The 18,188-nt window shown below is 38.8% G+C and overlaps 2 protein-coding genes across 2 annotated transcripts; one reads left to right on the top strand and one right to left on the bottom strand.

Annotated features, from left to right (window-relative positions):
- Positions 1-2,563: 2,563 nt before the first annotated feature.
- Positions 2,564-5,124, top strand: LOC110856439. Its single transcript, XM_022104922.2, has 2 exons — positions 2,564-4,281; positions 4,369-5,124. The coding sequence occupies exons 1-2, from the start codon at positions 2,564-2,566 to the stop codon at positions 4,670-4,672; spliced, it is 2,022 nt and encodes a 673-aa protein (XP_021960614.1). The 3' UTR covers positions 4,673-5,124.
- A 3,017-nt stretch (positions 5,125-8,141) lies between these two features.
- LOC110856438 (enoyl-CoA delta isomerase 2) lies at positions 8,142-16,207 on the bottom strand. Its single transcript, XM_022104921.2, has 7 exons — positions 15,984-16,207; positions 15,228-15,401; positions 14,459-14,634; positions 11,916-12,036; positions 9,448-9,537; positions 8,954-9,097; positions 8,142-8,394 (listed from the first exon to the last, which is right to left on the bottom strand). Exons 1-7 carry the CDS (start codon positions 16,182-16,184, stop codon positions 8,239-8,241), a joined length of 1,062 nt encoding a protein of 353 aa, XP_021960613.1. The 5' UTR covers positions 16,185-16,207; the 3' UTR covers positions 8,142-8,238.
- Positions 16,208-18,188: the final 1,981 nt, after the last annotated feature.

The following is an 18,188-nucleotide window of genomic DNA, read 5'->3' as shown; positions in this document are numbered from 1 at the left end:
ATAATTCCTACATATTTCAATAAATGTGTCCGTCCGACGAAATCTATATAAGACATTTTTAGTTCGATTTCTACCCTGGAATATTACGGTTAACAATAGCATGTCATGCTGCATAATTTTCAGCGGGACGGAGGAATTGGATGACCGCAAACCATACTCTTGTGGATAAAATCATGTTTTTAAGCCGAGCCCCCTCCTAATATCTAATCGTGGCTACGCTACTGGATTGGGCACATACATACCTTCCATGGCCAATTGCTGCTGCCGCTGGTTCCCAGGATCCTTCGATAAATTTCGAAATAACGGGACAATTAAAGATTTAAGTTTTATGTTTGAAATTTGGCGAGTAAAACAATTTAAATCCCAGTTTCACCACGCGATTCCTCATCACAAAGGACATAAAATACGAAGGTCATCGAAAAATCTCGGGAACCATGACGTATTACCTAGTAAAACGATCCTTCCGATAGAAGGGTTTAAAAGTCACCCAGTCACCAGGACATGACACGAAGAAAATTAAGAAAGCGGCATAAAGTGCATTATCGTACTCAGTTTTGCTGCGTTGCCAATGATTAGATCATTTGGAGAAATATTACGCCGGAATGTTCCACACCCGATTTGCAACAATGAAATCAAAGATGATGATATCTCATAATTGTAAGGCAAATAAATACCAATGCGTACATACGGACTAGATGTACAATTAATTAAACCAAAATAAAGTAAAAATCATAAAATGATAAATTTATTTTTGCTTCAACATTTGCAATATCACTATTACTTACCCCTTGTTTATTATATTATAATTTTGAGAATTTCATGTCTAACCTAGGTGCTATTTTGTTGTAAACAAGTTACATACGATGTCAATATACATGTGGCTACATACATACACATATATACCATTAATAAATATCTATGTACATATGTGCATTCATGAGTATATACTTTGCACATGAATATCTTCATACGCACTTAAAATACGTCACATTGAATGACTTAATTACGGCGTTGTCCACAAGAGGAGTTCTGTTATAAACAGTGAACCGTAACTGCGCAGTTGATACTACGCAGTATCAACTGCGTAGTTATCGTTGACTGTAGTGAATAGGTAGGCAAAGTGGGACACAAAAGAACGCCGATGATTCAGTCGACCAGCAACTATCAGCTGGGTTGGAATGGTTGGAAGCGCAACAATAAAGTTTCGGTAGCAGACTTCAACATCACACGCTTATCGGTGGAAATTTTTCGGGTGGGAGTGGTGGGGTGCACCACTCCCGCAGTATTTAGGGTGGGAGTGGTGGGGTGCACCACTCCCGCAGTATTTCGGGTGGGAGCTTGAGGGTGGCACCTCAGCACCACAAAAACCTTGGGGTTGGGGGGTATCTCGGGGTGGGAGACCCACCTTCCGTGGAAGGGGAGGGGGGGAGTTGGTCCAACTACAACGGGCCCAGTCCGTAGTGTCCCGGTTGGCGGGTAGGAAGTGGGCACTACGTGGCGCAGACGGGCCTTGCGAGAACTGGGCACAACCCCCTTTCTCCCTTGTTAGGCCGGGTGTGCGTTAACCCGTCTTCGGACGGCGTGGGGTAGGGTAATTGACAATCCCCTACCTCATCCAGCCATGCTAGAATGGCTAGCACAACCCCGCGTGCCCCTGGTTAAAATGGGCCACGACAGTCATTGCATTGCAAGCGCTGTCATTGCACGTGGTCGCATTAGGGGGTGGTTTTCAAGTTTTAGGGACAATGTTACGTTTTCAAATTTCGAATAATTTTAGTAATGATAAGAATACATACATAGATACATAAATGCATGTATACATATGTAGATGAATTCATACATAGGCACACACAAACACACATATGTAGATGCATTCATACATATGCACATACAAACACACATATGTAGATGAATTCATATAATATTCATATGAATACATATATACACACACATAAAGTATATACATATGTTGGGTCACAGACGATAGACCATGAAGTTAAATTTTGTGAAACATTTTGTGTCCCTTGATATTTATGAAGCAGCCATATGTTTGTTTTTAGACATAAGTACGCAATGCTCCCAGTTCAAATTCACGTACATCTTTGCTGGAAAGGATTTATTTGCAAATTTAAATGCATGACGGGTTGCGATTTCATTTTTATTTGTTTCAATTAGGGTAGCAACACTTTCCTCCCCGACGACTCGGCACAATTTTTTGGAACGGAATACATTTCGGAATAACTAACAACGGCCTGAGTTTTGTGCTCCAGGGAACTCAGGTGGCGCTTTGCTGGTAGAAGTTGTGGATACGCGCGTACCTCTTTCTGATTGCACTAGCCGGGTGGCGAAATGCGCTAATCAGCAGAGATCTCGTTGTTGAACCTGCTCGGGGAGCTCTAGGCGGTAACCTCATATATAGGTTTCAAATCGTGATATGGAATACGAGCCACTAACTCTCTTAAATCAAATAAAACACAACATGACATCTTTAATGAAAACAAACCCTGCTCCGCAACGTAAACCCCTATGTTACATTTGTCATACAGCTTGTCCTGCATCAACCATGAAGAAACTCAAAGGAAACCACATGAATCACTTTAGAGAAATCGCTGAAGATCAAAGGATGGAGAGAACACCCGATGGAGATCGCGTCGAAGCAATTGATCCTGCAGTAGATCGGCTTTGCCTATCGTGTTACAGTGCGGTCTCTAACCTTATAGAAAATCAGAACAGTCATCAAGAGTTAGAGTTCAATGTTCTGCTACAAACCTCGCACACACAATGTTGTATTTGCCATACTCAACAACAAATTTCATTAATCCAGTGGCCCGCTAGGGTTGACGTCTTCATCAAGCGAGAGATATTTATTCCTGAGGGATCAAGATTATGCAAGGACCACATGGGTGAAGATGGAAAACTTCTATCATTTTTAGTCCAAGGGCTGCAAGGCCAGCGAAGAACTATCAAGTTGTCACCTATTGAAATCCAACGGTGGTTCAGTGTGCTCCGCACGAATGCAATCCGTAACCAAGCGCCAGACTACAATGACGAAAACACAATTGCTGACAATGATTTCTTTACCATCACCTCATTAAGCAAAGATCAGTTCAGAAACTTGTACGAGCTGTGTGGGCCTGTGCAAGTTTCTGGACATGATAGAATAGTATATAAAATCGACTTGATCATGTTCCTTTGTAAGCTTAGGCAAGGAATACCTGACGAATTCTTGAAAGCAATATTCCACTACTCGACACGACAAGCAGTCAGCTTGGCGGTGAATAAGGTTAGAGAATCACTTATGAGGGCATTTGTAAGAACTAATCTGGGCCCCGACAGTATGACCCGACAACAATTTATTCATCGACATGTATCAGATTTTGCCAACCAACTGTACAACCCTAACCCGGAAAAACCTCAGGCCATATTGTGCATTGATGGCACATACATTGAAATAGCCACTAGCTCTAACTTTAGAATTGCCCGCCAAAGTTATTGCATGCACAAGAGCTACCATCTTGTGAAGCCAATCATGATAGTTGCACCAGATGGTTATATTTTCGATGTCCACGGCCCGTATTTCTCAGATTCAAAGAACAACGATGCAAAAATCTTAATTGATGAACTCCAGCGTGATATTCGTGGATTTGGTCAGTGGATTCAAGAGGGCGACATCGTCATCGTAGACTACGGTTACCGCGAATCAATCCCGACACTTCAGAGATTAGGAATACGAGCTAAAATACCAAATATTGTGAGAGGAAGAGCCACGCGAGACCAGTTACCTACAGAAGAGGCGAACAATAATAGACTGATCACCAAAAGCCGATGGGTTGTGGAAGCGAGAAATGGTCATTTGAAAAGTGTCTTCAAATTTTTCGCCCATCGAGTGGAATCTCACAACTGTGTGCATTTAGGAGACCTAGTCAGGATAGCCTGTGCACTATTGAATGCCTTCCATCTACCAATAACTATGCCTGGCTACAACGCTGACGAAGCCAAAGAAATGTTAAGAATAGCTGCTCAACCTAACCATCTCATGCAACGTGTTCACGATGAACGTCTAGAAACACGAGCTCCTACTCAATGGTTCCCTATGACTTCAGACCATCTACCAGCTTTCCCACATTTGTCGCTGCAGTATCTACGCGACCTTACTTTCGGAAAGTACCAGGTTAAGCTAGCCCCTGCTTACGTCCAGGATAAGAATACAAGGGACGGCGAGTACCGCTTCGATTTAAGCCGCGAAAGCCCAGGGCTTCTAAGGGCTCAAGTTTATTCCAGGTAGAAATTTTGATAATAATTGTATTACATCATATTGTAAATAACTTGATCAAGTAAGCTTACTTTTTATTCCAATTGTATTTTCAGACACACTCGAGCTGCAAAATACCAACTGTGGATTCAGTTCCACGAGGTACCCTTTGAGGAAGCCTTAGCGGGAGAGCAACTGCCACACCCTCTTCCAAATCCAATTCAAGGTTGGTATTGCCAGTGCAAAACAGGGGCTCGCACCTTGGGAACTTGTTCGCATATTGCAAGTGTACTCTGGTTCATGGGCTGGGCAAGACACCAAGATAAATTACAAGCTCCATCGCATAGTCTCCTAGGCATTATCGATGATGCTGCCCACAGAGACGCTCCGGAGTTATTTGATGATGCAGATGACAACTGACTAACGTAAGTACTGCGCCATCATGTTATTACAATCATCCTTACCAGCAAAGGTGTCCAAACCATTCCTCATAACGATGGATCAAAATAGTTCTAACGGCATCAAACAAAGCCATCAACCGACCATCTCAATTTATAACTTATCCGCTTTGGGTACAAGACACACACCGAGTAGATATAACCTGCTTATAAAAGATAAAGTTTTAAAAATTGGCAAGAAAACTAATTTCGTCATCTTAATCGCATTTGGGCGCCGAGAAAAATGGTATGTCGCATAAAATAGTTCCCAGGAACCACACCCCCAGGGGGCGTGGTTTTGGAATTTTGTATACGCCGTCTTAATCCGCTTTGTACGCTGAGACAAATGATATGTCGCATGAGATACTTGCGTTGGATTGAAATAGTCGACAATGACCACACCCCCAGTGGGTGTGGTTTTGAAATTTTGAACAAGCGGTCGTAATCGGCTTTGTGTGCTGAGAAAAATGATGTGCCGCAAGCCAGGTATTGATAAAACTGTCGCAAAATCGCCAAAAGCCACACCCCCTCTCCCCTACGCCATACACATTAAGGTCATGGTGTACAAGTGGGGCAGACATACAAAATTACCCTCGATTACAATAGTTAATTTCAGAAACAATACTAGGAACCGACTTTATACATTTTTTCCTGTTCGGACCACACCCACAGGGACCCCACTAGAGTGGGGTGTGACCCTCTGACCTATTTTTCGATGACATGACAATGTAAATCAATTACGCAAAGAATCGGCAACTATGCTGTCTTAACTTCAATGTGGAGTTGAATGATTAGTTAGAGATATTAATCTCAGTTTTATACTTTATTACATCAATATATAGGGGGTGTGGCCGAATTTAAAAAATCTGGAAATATATATTTCGCCCAACGGTCCCACGTTTCCAAAACATCCGGAATTTTGAAAATCCATCAACAACTGACGTCAGGACAAATTTGTAAAATTTTACATATACTTAGTTATGGCCAAGTTATACTGACCTTTGACCTCTGTTGGAGGTCAAACCAGCGAAAATCTGGGGTCGGGGGTATGGAGACTTTTGTTCAGCACATCGAAGTCTACAACATATCAAAAATTCAGAAAATTCGACGGCAGGCAGTTTTCCCATAAGAAGGGTGCCTCCTCCTTAGAGAAAACGCTAAATTGTTGATCCTATTTTTGCGCATCTGAATTTTTGGAAGGTGAAGTTATACCGATTAAAGTTAATTAACTTATTTTGTAATTTCAGATCACTGTACAAATTTTTGTAGTCATTATGATCTCGACTAGTACAGGAATTGAACTTCCAGTACGAGTTGAAAAATTGAACGGCGAACTTAATATTGGAATATTCCCTGGCATCGAGCGAAGTTTGTTAAACGGTAAAATTGTATCATTAAGCAACATAATTTAGCAGAAAAGCATACTATCAGTAAAATAAACGCATTTTATTAACCTCTATAATTTATGGACATCCTACAAATCAATATAACATTTTGAAGAGTATATATAAATGCAGGTAAAATTCCATATTAAGCATACCATAATAAATCCAGACTAAGCTCATTCTCAAGGAAACGTAACTCCTGATTAGTATAGTTTACCTAATCTATAATTCGGATTGTATGTACTTAGTTTTCAGAAGGGTAGCATTATTTATACGCGAATGTGTGTACATATGCGCTTCGTATGAAAACCTCGTCTGAAAAAAACTTTCACCTTTACACTCCCAGTGTTTCTGTACCAAATTGTCATAAAATAAAAATCACTATCTTGTCATGAGTGAGGTGATGATATCCCTTATAAATTAAAGTTATGTAAGTTTATTAAACTTGTGCATAGCAGTTCCGTCTCTTGGTACGAGTACGTTATTATTTTCCAACGATTTTATCTTACCATTCGCCAGAGGTAAACTCTGAGAAAACTGGTATAAAACCATTACTGACCGTAATGTAGGCATACATATGTATTTACATGACTCTACTTACCAGCACTGTACTTAGGGCTGCCACATTTAGTAATGTTATGGTCTACGGTAACACCACCCTGAATTAACCTTCTGCTGACCCGCATGTACATAAGTCTAGCAGAGTTTTGACCGGATTAACCTTTATAATATTAAATATGTAATAACTAATCCATGGGTATTTATTTTTCTGTAAAATAGAAAAACCCATGGATCGTACAGGAAAACAAAATATTTGGCCACGTGGAGGGTGCCGGAAGGATCTCTGGCACGAACAAATGGATTCATTCCTGATTGCCTATTACGTTGCGAATCGGCATGGGAATTTGGGTTATAGATCTCAATCGATTGCGTCGCAAGCATTTCAGGATACTGGCTGTCTTTTTGGTGGTGCTTTTAGTTCTCAATGTCGTAATGATAAACGTCCACCAAAGATAACAATGCATGACTATCATCAGCCCGAATACCCTCCAGTATATATGGGGCGTCCGTAAGGAAAGCTGAAGCTGGGACTGGAACAATCTATGTACAGCATGATGAGTACATATGTGTTTGCCTGCCTTTTTATGTATGTGTGTATATATGTAGATAACGAGAATTATTCAATTTTGGTAAATAGTGTTCAAAAGTTATACAAAGAGTTACATAATAAATGTGCGTGATAAAAACGGAAACTTGGCGTTTGAGGATGTTTTTGGGACCCTTGCGTAACTGTCCGAAACAGATAAACCTTAAAAGATGGAATCAATTGGCCAGTTAGTCTGCCGATCTTATTCGAGATAAGATGTATTTAAAAAGTCAATATCGGATAGGATAGGATTTCCAATTTATCCGATCGGATAGCTGATATTGTAAAACTCACTTGCTTGTCCAATATAAGCATTTATTTCGCTGTGTTCACCCGCAAAATGCATTTGTTTAATGAATTTGGTTAAAGTTGAGACATTAATTACCAAACTTGAAAAAAATCATGAGCACAATTAATGGTAAGATAAATAGATACAAACATATATATATGCATAGATGGCATATGCATTTACTTCGTACTGATGGATTTCTGGGGAACCGGACACAAATTTACGAAAATTAGCGCAAAATCAAAGGAAATGAGTTAATGGCATGATTAGCATAAACTACCCAGGCATGTCTCTCTGATACACATATTGATCAAGTTTTGACGTTCATTAATCTACAAGTTTACAGATATTCACAGGAAGAATTGGGATGAGTTATATCAACACCCCCTGTGTTTGCAAAATTTATGGCGAACTTGTACACGGCACTTCTGTTGTGTGTACAAAATTAGATAAAAATTTGTCGGCCGCGATGAGGCGTTTGGAAGCAATAAAGCGCCAGGTTTTCAAAACGACTCCAAGTAATTATCCCTACATAGACCTTCATAAGGATTTCCTATTTTCAGACATTTCGGGTTGTTGCCATCGTACATATATGTATACATATGTAATCACAATTTGGTGACTAAAATAGTGAATTGAAACAGCAGTATTTTATTACAAGTATGAATAGATACATACATAAGTAATAAGTTGAATCAAACTTTTGTTTTTTTTTTAATTTGAAGGCTTTACTTTTTAGTCTTTCGTGCAAAGAACTTGAGAACTGCGTCCATACAGTCTTCAGAATTAACGCGTTCTTTCATTCTTACCATTTCGGTTTTATTCACGTGATGCAATAAGTCGCGATCTCTTCCTCGAAGTAGTTCCTTGGCGTGGAGTAGGGCCTATCAGAAAATGTAATAAATCAATTTATTACCAATTGGTAATAATGTTTTACTTAGGGGGCACATTTACAATTCAACATCCAAATTATGTTCAAAACGTGTAAAAGATCTACATACATTCTTAGAAATCCAGTATTGAAATAATACCAAGTGGTATTAATATTTAGATGACCGTCCAAAATTTTTATTGATAAATAGATACAAATAATTCCGAGTAGCAATAGCTCCGAACACCGTTAGAAATCCGGTATAGTCACGCAGGTATTGATTTCTCGTTACTAAAGCTGCTACCGCTTGGTATTAAAATTATACCGGTCCGTTAAAATTTGATACGATTGTTGCAAAATTTTGATACTGGGCTATTACTACATGGTACTATTTATCAATACCACGTTGGAAGAGTCATACATGAATACCGCCTGGTATTACCTTCATACTGGATTTTTAAGAGTGTACTAAAGCTTTGTCATATCAATAGGAATTTTTTGCTGACCGGTATAAATTTAATACCGATAAATCAATACCTGCCTGTATTTATTTATCAATTGAATATTCTTACATTTATTGGAAGTTCTGCCATTTTATGGATGCGATCCCACGCGTTGGATTTTAGAACATCGTCAGGAAAAATTTCTGTAATTAGGCCACATTGTTCGGCTTCACGTGCAGTAATTTTCGTGCCAAAGAGAAGCATCTGGGTGGCCTGGTCAGATGATTATTGTCAAACATATGTAGTCATAGTTAAGGATTTAAAGGGCATTGATTAAATTAGTCCCGATATTTTTTGGGGGGGAACTCAAGATATGTTTACGATACTAGAATTCGACGAATATTTGGGCGAAGTCAAAACAGAAGAAATATGCATCGGTATAAGATACGGGTGATTAGTATAAATAAATTGCCGAAATATCAAATAATTAAAACTGATGAAATCTTATGAAAAACTTGGCGTCGAAGTTCTCATGGTTTTTGAGGTGCAATTTTGCAAATATTAAAATGAGTAATCCGGACGAATTAAATCAACACCCTTTATTTAGATACTTTAATATGTACCTTAGCGTATCCCATAATCCGTGGGAGAAAGAAGGACGAACAAGCCTCTGGGGTTTGTCCCAGTGCAGTAAACGGGGTGTTGAATGTTGCCTGCGAAAATGGAAAAATATAACAATTTTGGGACACCATAGCTGTTCACATTCATTCATATATTTACATAGTAGACAGTGAATGAAATATTCATTCATTATTCCATCAACTTATGAGTAATGGATTAACAATTTTTCGACGTGGTAGACCCCCCATTCTCTTGTGCGATATTTCCCGCGCAACGTAATTTATGCACGACCCCTTGCATGTATATCTCATTCAACCCCGTTACTTCAAATATGGTGCAGGCATTTTAATTAAAGCCAATTTAGATTGTGTCTTGCTGACAGGCTTATTGGCCGACCTCGTAATGCTTAATAGCATTGGAGACTAAAATTGGCATTACTATACCAATTGTTGACCGATTTTCAAAATTGCGACTGTTTTGGAAAGATCAGGTCAATTGGCGAAATATATATTTCCAGATTTTTCAAATTCGACCACACCCCCTCGAAATTAAGGTCACAATTGCAAAAAATACATAAAATACAATTGATGCATACACCAGAATTTGAAAGAACAAAAATCGAGTTGTATGTCGAAAACATACCTCGACCCCCTGGGCACCCTGAACAATGTTCAAGAGGTCACATGCCCCACCCCCAGGGGGTGTGACCACAGGCGCCTTTTCGATTTCAATGAAACCATGTCATGTGATATATCATTTTTCTCAGCACGATGAGTACATTACGACTGAATACTTAAAATTTACGAACCACACCCCCAGGGGGTGTGGTCCTCAGCGACTTTTCGATTTTAACGAAACTACGTCATGTGACACATCATTTTTCTCAGCTCGACGAGGGGACCCCGACAGAGTAATTAGAATTTTAAAACCACACCCCCCAGTGGGTGTGGTTCTCAGAAACATTTAGATTTCAATGAAACCATGTCATGTGATACATCATTTTTCGCAAGACGATGAGGACATTAGGAGTCAATACTTCGAATTTTAAAACCACACCCCTAGTGGGTGTGGTCCTCGGCGACTTTTCGCTTTTAACGAAACTATGTCATGTGATATGTCATTCTGCTCAACTTGATGAGGAGATTTGTATTGAATATATTAAATTTAATAACCACGCCCCTAGTGGGAGGGGTCGTCGGCGACTTTTAGATTTTAACGAAATCATGTCATATGATATATCATTTTTGTCAGCTAGACGAGATTTAGATTTAATATTTAAAACTTACGAACCACACCCCCTCTGTTCGTGGTCCGCGGGGAGCATACCCCACTGTGTTATGGTTGTCTACATGATTCTTAATTTTGCGGAAGCCATGGATTTGGGGGTAACTTTTTTCTTCACCCAGTGGTCGTGGTATCTAAATTTAATGATTCGCCCGAAAATTTTTTATGCGCCTGAGTAAAATTAGACTTAATTTTTCTTTGAAATCGTAGATACACTGACAATTCGATGACGCCAGTGGTCTCGCTCGGATTTGGACGAAACCACGATAATTATATAGCATTAGATTAATAATTATACCCCGTGTTTCGGAATTTTTCATATTGCTCAGTTGAGACGAAATTATGACGGAATCTATGAGCGGGAATTTCCATTTTTACCGTGGCATTTTCCTCGCTAGGGGGAAAAGTACAGATTCTCGCTTAAGCATTCCGTCATAATTTAGATTAAAATGCATGAGCATGGCTTTCTCCAACTCCGAATTGCCAGATCAAATTTTGAAATTTTTGAATTTTAAAAATTTCTGCCAGAATTTTATGATGCGTCTCTATTTTAGGTGTTTAAACCTTGGTACAAATTTTGTGCCCCAAATTTCTGGCTTCGAATGTGAAGTCATGGACTCAACCATCGTAGTTAATCATTCTAAATCTCCTCATCGGGTTGAGAAGAATGATATATCACATGACATGGTTTCATTCAGATCTAAAAATTTCTGAGAACCACACCCACCGGGGGTGTGGTTCGTAAATTTTAAGTATTCAGTCGTAATCACATGACATGGTTTCATTGAAATCGAAAAGGCGCCTGTGGTCACACCCCCTGGGGGTGGGGCATGTGACCCCTTGAACATTGTTCAGGGTGCCCAGGGGGTCGAGGTATTTTTTCGACATACAACTCGATTTTTGTTCTTTCAAATTCTGGTGTACGCATCAATTGTATTTTATGTATTTTTTGCAATTGTGACCTTAATTTCGAGGGGGTGTGGTCGAATTTGAAAAATCTGGAAATATATATTTCGCCAATTGACCTGATCTTTCCAAAACAGTCGCAATTTTGAAAATCGGTCAACAATTGGTAAAGTAATGCCGATTTTAGTCTCCAATGTTATTAAGCATTACGAGGTCGGCCAATGAGCCTCTCAGCAAGAATTGGCTTTAATTTTAATGCCAGCACCATAATCTAGCTTACCCTCTCCGTGGCAAAAACCGCGTCAAAGAAGGGCAACGAAGTAACGCCAAGACCGACCGCGGGGCCGTTCACAATTCCGATCAAGATCTTCTTGAAGTCGATGTAAGACGCGATATGGTCTCTGGAAACGGGGAGAAAACATTAATTTTAGATTTTTACAATTATTATAAATTGTTGGAAAATCAATTTGGAGGGGTTGTAAAATTGGGGGTTTCTCAAATTTGAAATATAATTTTGCACCAATTCTGTACATTTTACAAAAAATTGTGGTTAAGTTTAAAATCCAACTTTACTATTTGAAAGGTAATTTGGAATAATTATGCACATTTTATTAAAAAAATTGTGGTTAAAGTGGAAGTATACACTTGAGTAGAGCGCTGTAGTGGGGAAGTTAGGAATTGCCACATTCCACTTAAATATACAGTGCATGTTTTTTCAGAAAAGTTTCAAAATTGAAGCTATTACTATTTCGAATGACCTGTTGTTGGTGTCGTTGGATTCGTAAATTTATGCTTCGTAGTGGGATGAACTCTCATCTAAGAAAAAAGGTCACGCGGATGTGAAATAAATTAAGATATAAAATATAGGAATTATCGTCATTGCACATCCGTGTGACCTTTTTTCTTAGATGAGAGTTCATCCCACTACGAAGCATAAATTTACGAATCCAACGACACCAACAACAGGTCATTCGAAATAGTAATAGCTTCAATTTTGAAACTTTTGTGAAAAACTCTGAATTTTTGTCGTTTCATCATGCCCCCGACATGGAAAACCTGGTGGAGAGACGAATTTGCCTGCTGACAATAACAAAGTCTTGCAGAGCAGGAAAGAATTTTAGACCACGTTCACTTCACGACCAAATTCGCCTGCATGTTTCACAACATATTTGGAGGATAGATTTTAACTAACTTTGTTTAGTGTAATCTGCAGTGGTAAGGGCTTTCAAAACTTTACATTGTACATGTTTTGAGGATGTTCATAAACTTCATAACGGGAAATTTTTGGTAATACAATAATAATTACAATGGTACTACTTGTCGTAGTACCACTACTAGTCATTCGTGGAATCGCGTTGTCGCATCGCGACGACGACGACGAATGGAATTGAAATCCGCCTCCACCCGTGGAATATTTATTCATTGGGTTTGTGTTATTAAATTTATTCCCCGTACTTCGCGCACTGACCGAGATCCCGTGCTCAATTGTTCGGAAGCAATTCGTGCAAACATCCTTTGCCAAGCCAAGTATTTGCCACGAAACCGCGACAGGTGGTGGTATGATTATCTTCGAAGTGTGAAGGTTTAGTTTTTGGGGCTAAAAATTGCTCAGATTTTTGTAGATTTATTATTAAGTCCTGTTATTCGCCCATTTTACACACTGACCCATTATTAATTATTATAAGTATCAATTGCATTTAATTTGCATGGGTTTTATTTACTTTTAGGATGTGATTATAAAAGAAAGAAACTTTTGAAAAAATGCCAGTAAAATCCAAAAAACTTAATTAATTCCAAAGAAATTTTCAGGGATTGTAAACAAGGTCTCGACCATTCAATTTTTTGCTTGATACGAGCCATAGACCCCCATCCTTCATATCTGGCGAATTTGTTCTCTCACGGTCGCCAGCAGTGCTTTGCCACTCTTTTTCGCTACCTCTTTTGAGGTGCGTGGCAAAATCTGACGGAATCCTCCCAAGTTTCTGGCTGGTTTTGATCGACGACTATATTATCTCTTGCATAATGCCCAAAATCATTCAATTGGTCTTACGTAGGGAGCATATTCCTTTTTTGCAACAAAATCGATTTTTTTCGACCGCAGGTAGTCCAGAACAACTTTTGAATAATGAAATGTTGCTGTGTCCGGTCAGAAGAGTACATTACGATTATTGATAAAGTGGATCAAGATCTTCTTTACACAATCGTTCAGATATCTCTCTGAGGTCATGGTGGCTGTGGTCACGAACGGCTTTGAGACGTCCCCCAATGAGTCCAATGCTTGCCCGATTATGTGCATTGTGGGGAATTTTGACTTCATCGTGTATTTGAAGGAATCTTTAAACTGACCCATTTGGCATCCCTGCTGAACTTCACCTATTACTTTGTTGGTCGCTACACGAGCAGGACGATTTTTTAATTTTTTGAATTCAGCATTCCTGCTCTCCTCATACATATCTAAAACTCTACAAATTGTCCCTATATAAATTTTTTCATTTTTGAAGTGGCTATAAACCATTTTCCGGACGCGCTCGCACACGTTTTCGTAGTAGTGGCAAATCTTTTTTTCGAGTTGTTCTCGATTTTTTATTCTCATTTTTGGACTACCGCCCCATCTCCCATGCGAGAGAAAAATGCAGAGGTACACCCGAATGAGACGAGTTGGCACCTCTCTCGTCTCAACTGGTGTACATCTGCTGTACACTTAAGCCTTAAGTTTCAAATTCAAATTTATAAATTCAAAATGTAATTTTTCATAATTGTGCACATTTTACAAAAAATTGTGGTCAAGTATCAAATTTAGGACATATAAATATGCGTTCTTACTCGATAATTCCGATCCATTTTTTCACCTCGTTCTCCTTATCGTTCATGTCAACACTCATAAAATTTCCGAGATCATTCCCACTACAAAAGTAGTCCCCCGACCCGGTGATGACGACAATGTCCACAGTTTCATCATTGTTGAAATCGCGCAATAGTTTTGTGAGGGTCACATACATCTGAAAGTTAGTTGCAATGATCTGAAGCTGGGGGACATAGGGGGCATTAGAATTTTGAGATTGGAGGGGGAGGGGTGGCTTATTAACATGAAAAAGGTAAGATTTCTGAGGGAAATGTCCCATCCCATCATTGTTCCCCAGCGTGAACTCTATTTTTTTGCGAAGTTAGTGTCATAACGCTAATTTTCTCCTCTTCGGATGCGCAAATCTATCAAAGGGGCCCATTTGGAGGTCGTTTTTTTCTAAGTTTCATACTAATTAAATTTGTGATCGATTGGCTCTGGCTCTGGCTCAAAATTACAGAGTTTACGCTGGCAGACCCCCGCTTTTAACTACATATTACACTCAAAACAAAACGGTGTCAATATATGACTTCACCGCCTTGGTTACAATTGTGATTCCGAGTGGTAATGAAATTTTTCCGTCCGGTCATAACATTACAACGACCGGTATCAAAATCATCATAACTCGGATTCAATATTGTACTTAAGGCGGTTAAGTCATATATTGACACCGGCGGTGTTGATTTGACAAATTTTTGTTTTGAGTGTATGTTTCAAACATATTTTCAAATTATTGTGCATATCACGAACTTCTTCATTCATAGCGTTCTTTTTCTCCGGCCGGTTCCAAGTAATTATCCGAATCCTATTCACACCTGAGACTAAAACGGGTCCAGACGACTGAGAATAAATCTTCTCCCCGTCATCAATTTTCACCCCGAGCAGTCCATTAACTAAGGTGACGTAGTTTTTTTGTGCGTCGTCCTAAAAATATGTGCAAGCCATATCAAACTGTTTAAAAAGATTTCCCTCGCCTTGCTTTTAGAAATTTTAGAAGGAAAATCAAAATAAATAAAAATTTAAATTTAAGAATGCTAAACTTATATCATCAAAGGTGATTTGGAAAAGACTACAAAATCTGCAAATTTTATCAACAAAAAATCGAAATAATTGCTGCAAATTGGAAATTATACCACGAATTACCACAATTAGCAGCCGAACTTACCATGAGTACGGATTACCATAATTACAGACATGTATGTACATATCTAATAGCCATGTAGCACATTGATGGTTAATTGCCGCTATAATTAGTTTACTCAAACCTTGCACCCTAAAAAATAATGTTACACTTTTCGAAAGTAAATACACAATTAATTTTATATTAAGTAAACTGCACTAATATATAAGCAGAGTATGTAAACTTTGCTCTTTAGCAAGTTTATCGTACTCCAAGTTTGAGCATCATTATCCAGTTTACTTAGGATTAGTATAGAATTCGGACCGTTTGTATTTACTGAAAAACATAACATTATTCTTTAGAGTGTACATTATTTTTGATCGAACCATGCTCATGTCACGTAACGAATTCCACGCGTCCCACTTCGCAGTTCCGACTAGATCGAACATTCCCGGCTGCTGGGTTCGATTCCTCCCAATCGTTCCCTGTTTGTAGAGCGAGTACAATTTCAACTTTTCCTCATTACTCGCACTCTTAATTTTGCTCGAGTTTGCAACCGCCTCCGAGAAATTTGTGGATGAAGACATTCTCAAAAAGGGATGATTTCTGATCAATCTTCTCAACTCGACTGAAACTGGGCTGGATATTTTGTAACCAGTTCGTTGAAAAAAGGAACGTGCAAACATTATGCCTAAAACAATTTTATAGCTACGAAATTGATGTACATAAAATCTACAATGTGAAGTTTATGGTCTAACTGAAAGTATTTATGTAAATGTGATGATACATGAACAGCATTCTTTGTGTATAACCTCGATTGATATAAGTCTCCAGTGAGGGAACGTGTATATATTACGCTATCATTTTAGTGAGTGGGTGGTTTAGAAATTCCTGTCATTCTTATGTTAAACATCCTTATCCCTTAATGTACACGTTGAGAGGGTGGGTGCAAAATTGAGAGTTTTTGATGACATAATACATGAATGGCCCCTAAGTGGGATTGGATCTTTTAATGACATTAAATCGTACGAGCCAAGACTTTGGACTTGGTTACAAGTTTGGCTCTGAATGATTGAGATGTGACCCGATGTGACCTTTTCTTCATATGCAAATGGAGTTATCTATATATTCTCAAGTTGAGAATCTCAACGTATGTACATAGGTATGTACATACGCTTTAAGTATGTTTGTTTAGAGTAAGAATTAAATGATTCGACAAGCAGATCCGCCGACTATTTCAAAAGTACAAATACTCTATTGGATTATGTTCCCCACATGAAACGAATTAAAACTTAGCATTTTTTCGGGCGCCAAAATTTCCTTTGGGGGGTTATGAGAATAATGGGAGATAAATGTGGTGCACATAGGGCACAGCATATCTATGAAATGGGTTGATGAAATTTCAAAAACAAAATTTTGTTACACTCTCTGGATCAGTACCCCGATAGGTTTTTCGAACTGAGGTGGAATTCCGACTTTGAGGGGTTTTTCACAGCGACGCAAAATTGACTCAGAAATTAATTTTTCGCTATAACGAAAAAGTATGACGAAATGTTCATACATTAGCTTTTCACCAATTTTTACTACGTTGCAAATTATTAGTAGTAGAATAAAGGTTAAATTACCCAGAAAGTCGAAATCGACCTGCGTGACCTTTTTCGGGGATCGAAAGGTCACAATGTCAAAGGTCACATAGCCACATAAATGGGGTATCGTTGGAAAGGTATTGGCGAGAGGATTCAGAATATGTATACTTTGTGGGGTCTGAAACCACTCCCTGCAAACAAAGAGCCAAAAGAATATTTTTGAGTTTTTCCCATGCATGCTTCCGTGTTAGCTCCCAATCCACTGCTGTGTTAAATTCTGGACAACTGCCGATTTTCGTTCTTTGGCCTCTAGACTTGCAGGGAGTGGTTTCAGACCCAACAAAGTATACATATTCTGAATCCCCTCGCCAATACCTTTCCAACGATACCCCATTTATGGGGTAATGTGACCTTTGACATTGTGACCTTTCGATCCCCGAAAAAGGTCACGCATGTCGATTTCGACTTTCTTTGTAATTTAACCTTTATTCTACTACTAATAATTTGCAACGTAGTAAAAATTGGTGAAAAGCTAATGTATGAACATTTCGTCATACTTTTTCGTTATAGCGAAAAATTAATTTCTGAGTCAATTTTGCGTCGCTGTGAAAAGCCCCTCAAAGTCGGAATTCCACCTCAGTTCGAAAAACCTATCGGGGTACTGATCCAGAGAGTGTAACAAAATTTTGTTTTTGAAATTTCATCAACCCATTTCATAGATATGCTGTGCCCTATGTGCACCACATTTATCTCCCATTATTCTCATAACCCCCCAAAGGAAATTTTGGCGCCCGAAAAAATGCTAAGTTTTAATTCGTTTCATGTGGGGAACATAATCCAATAGAGTATTTGTACTTTTGAAATAGTCGGCGGATCTGCTTGTCGAATCATTTAATTCTTACTCTTTACTGACTTATGTATGTACACAAATACATAGATAGAAAATGTTTACTGTTTTCAAACACTGGAAGCATGAATATCTCACAACCTACATAAATAAGGACA

Source organism: Folsomia candida, unplaced genomic scaffold (assembly GCF_002217175.1).
Source record: "Folsomia candida strain VU population unplaced genomic scaffold, ASM221717v1 Fcan01_Sc016, whole genome shotgun sequence".
In the NCBI taxonomy this organism is placed as follows: domain Eukaryota; kingdom Metazoa; phylum Arthropoda; class Collembola; order Entomobryomorpha; family Isotomidae; genus Folsomia; species Folsomia candida.
The sequence above is the reverse complement of the archived record's forward strand: the minus strand, read 5'-3'. Positions and strand labels throughout refer to the sequence as shown.

Bases quoted from the DNA above. Each gene is read 5' to 3' on its own strand.
- LOC110856438 (XM_022104921.2), bottom strand. From the start codon at position 16,184: ATGTCTTCATCCACAAATTTCTCGGAGGCGGTTGCAAACTCGAGCAAA. The intron at 15,402-15,983 runs GTTCGATCAAAA...ACATATTTTTAG, and splicing joins CGTTACGTGACATGAGCATG to GACGACGCACAAAAAAACTA. The intron at 12,037-14,458 runs GTAAGAACGCAT...CCCCGTTTCCAG, and splicing joins AAATGGATCGGAATTATCGA to AGACCATATCGCGTCTTACA.
- LOC110856439 (XM_022104922.2), top strand. From the start codon at position 2,564: ATGAAGAAACTCAAAGGAAACCACATGAATCACTTTAGAGAAATCGCT. The intron at 4,282-4,368 runs GTAGAAATTTTG...TTGTATTTTCAG, and splicing joins AGGGCTCAAGTTTATTCCAG to ACACACTCGAGCTGCAAAAT.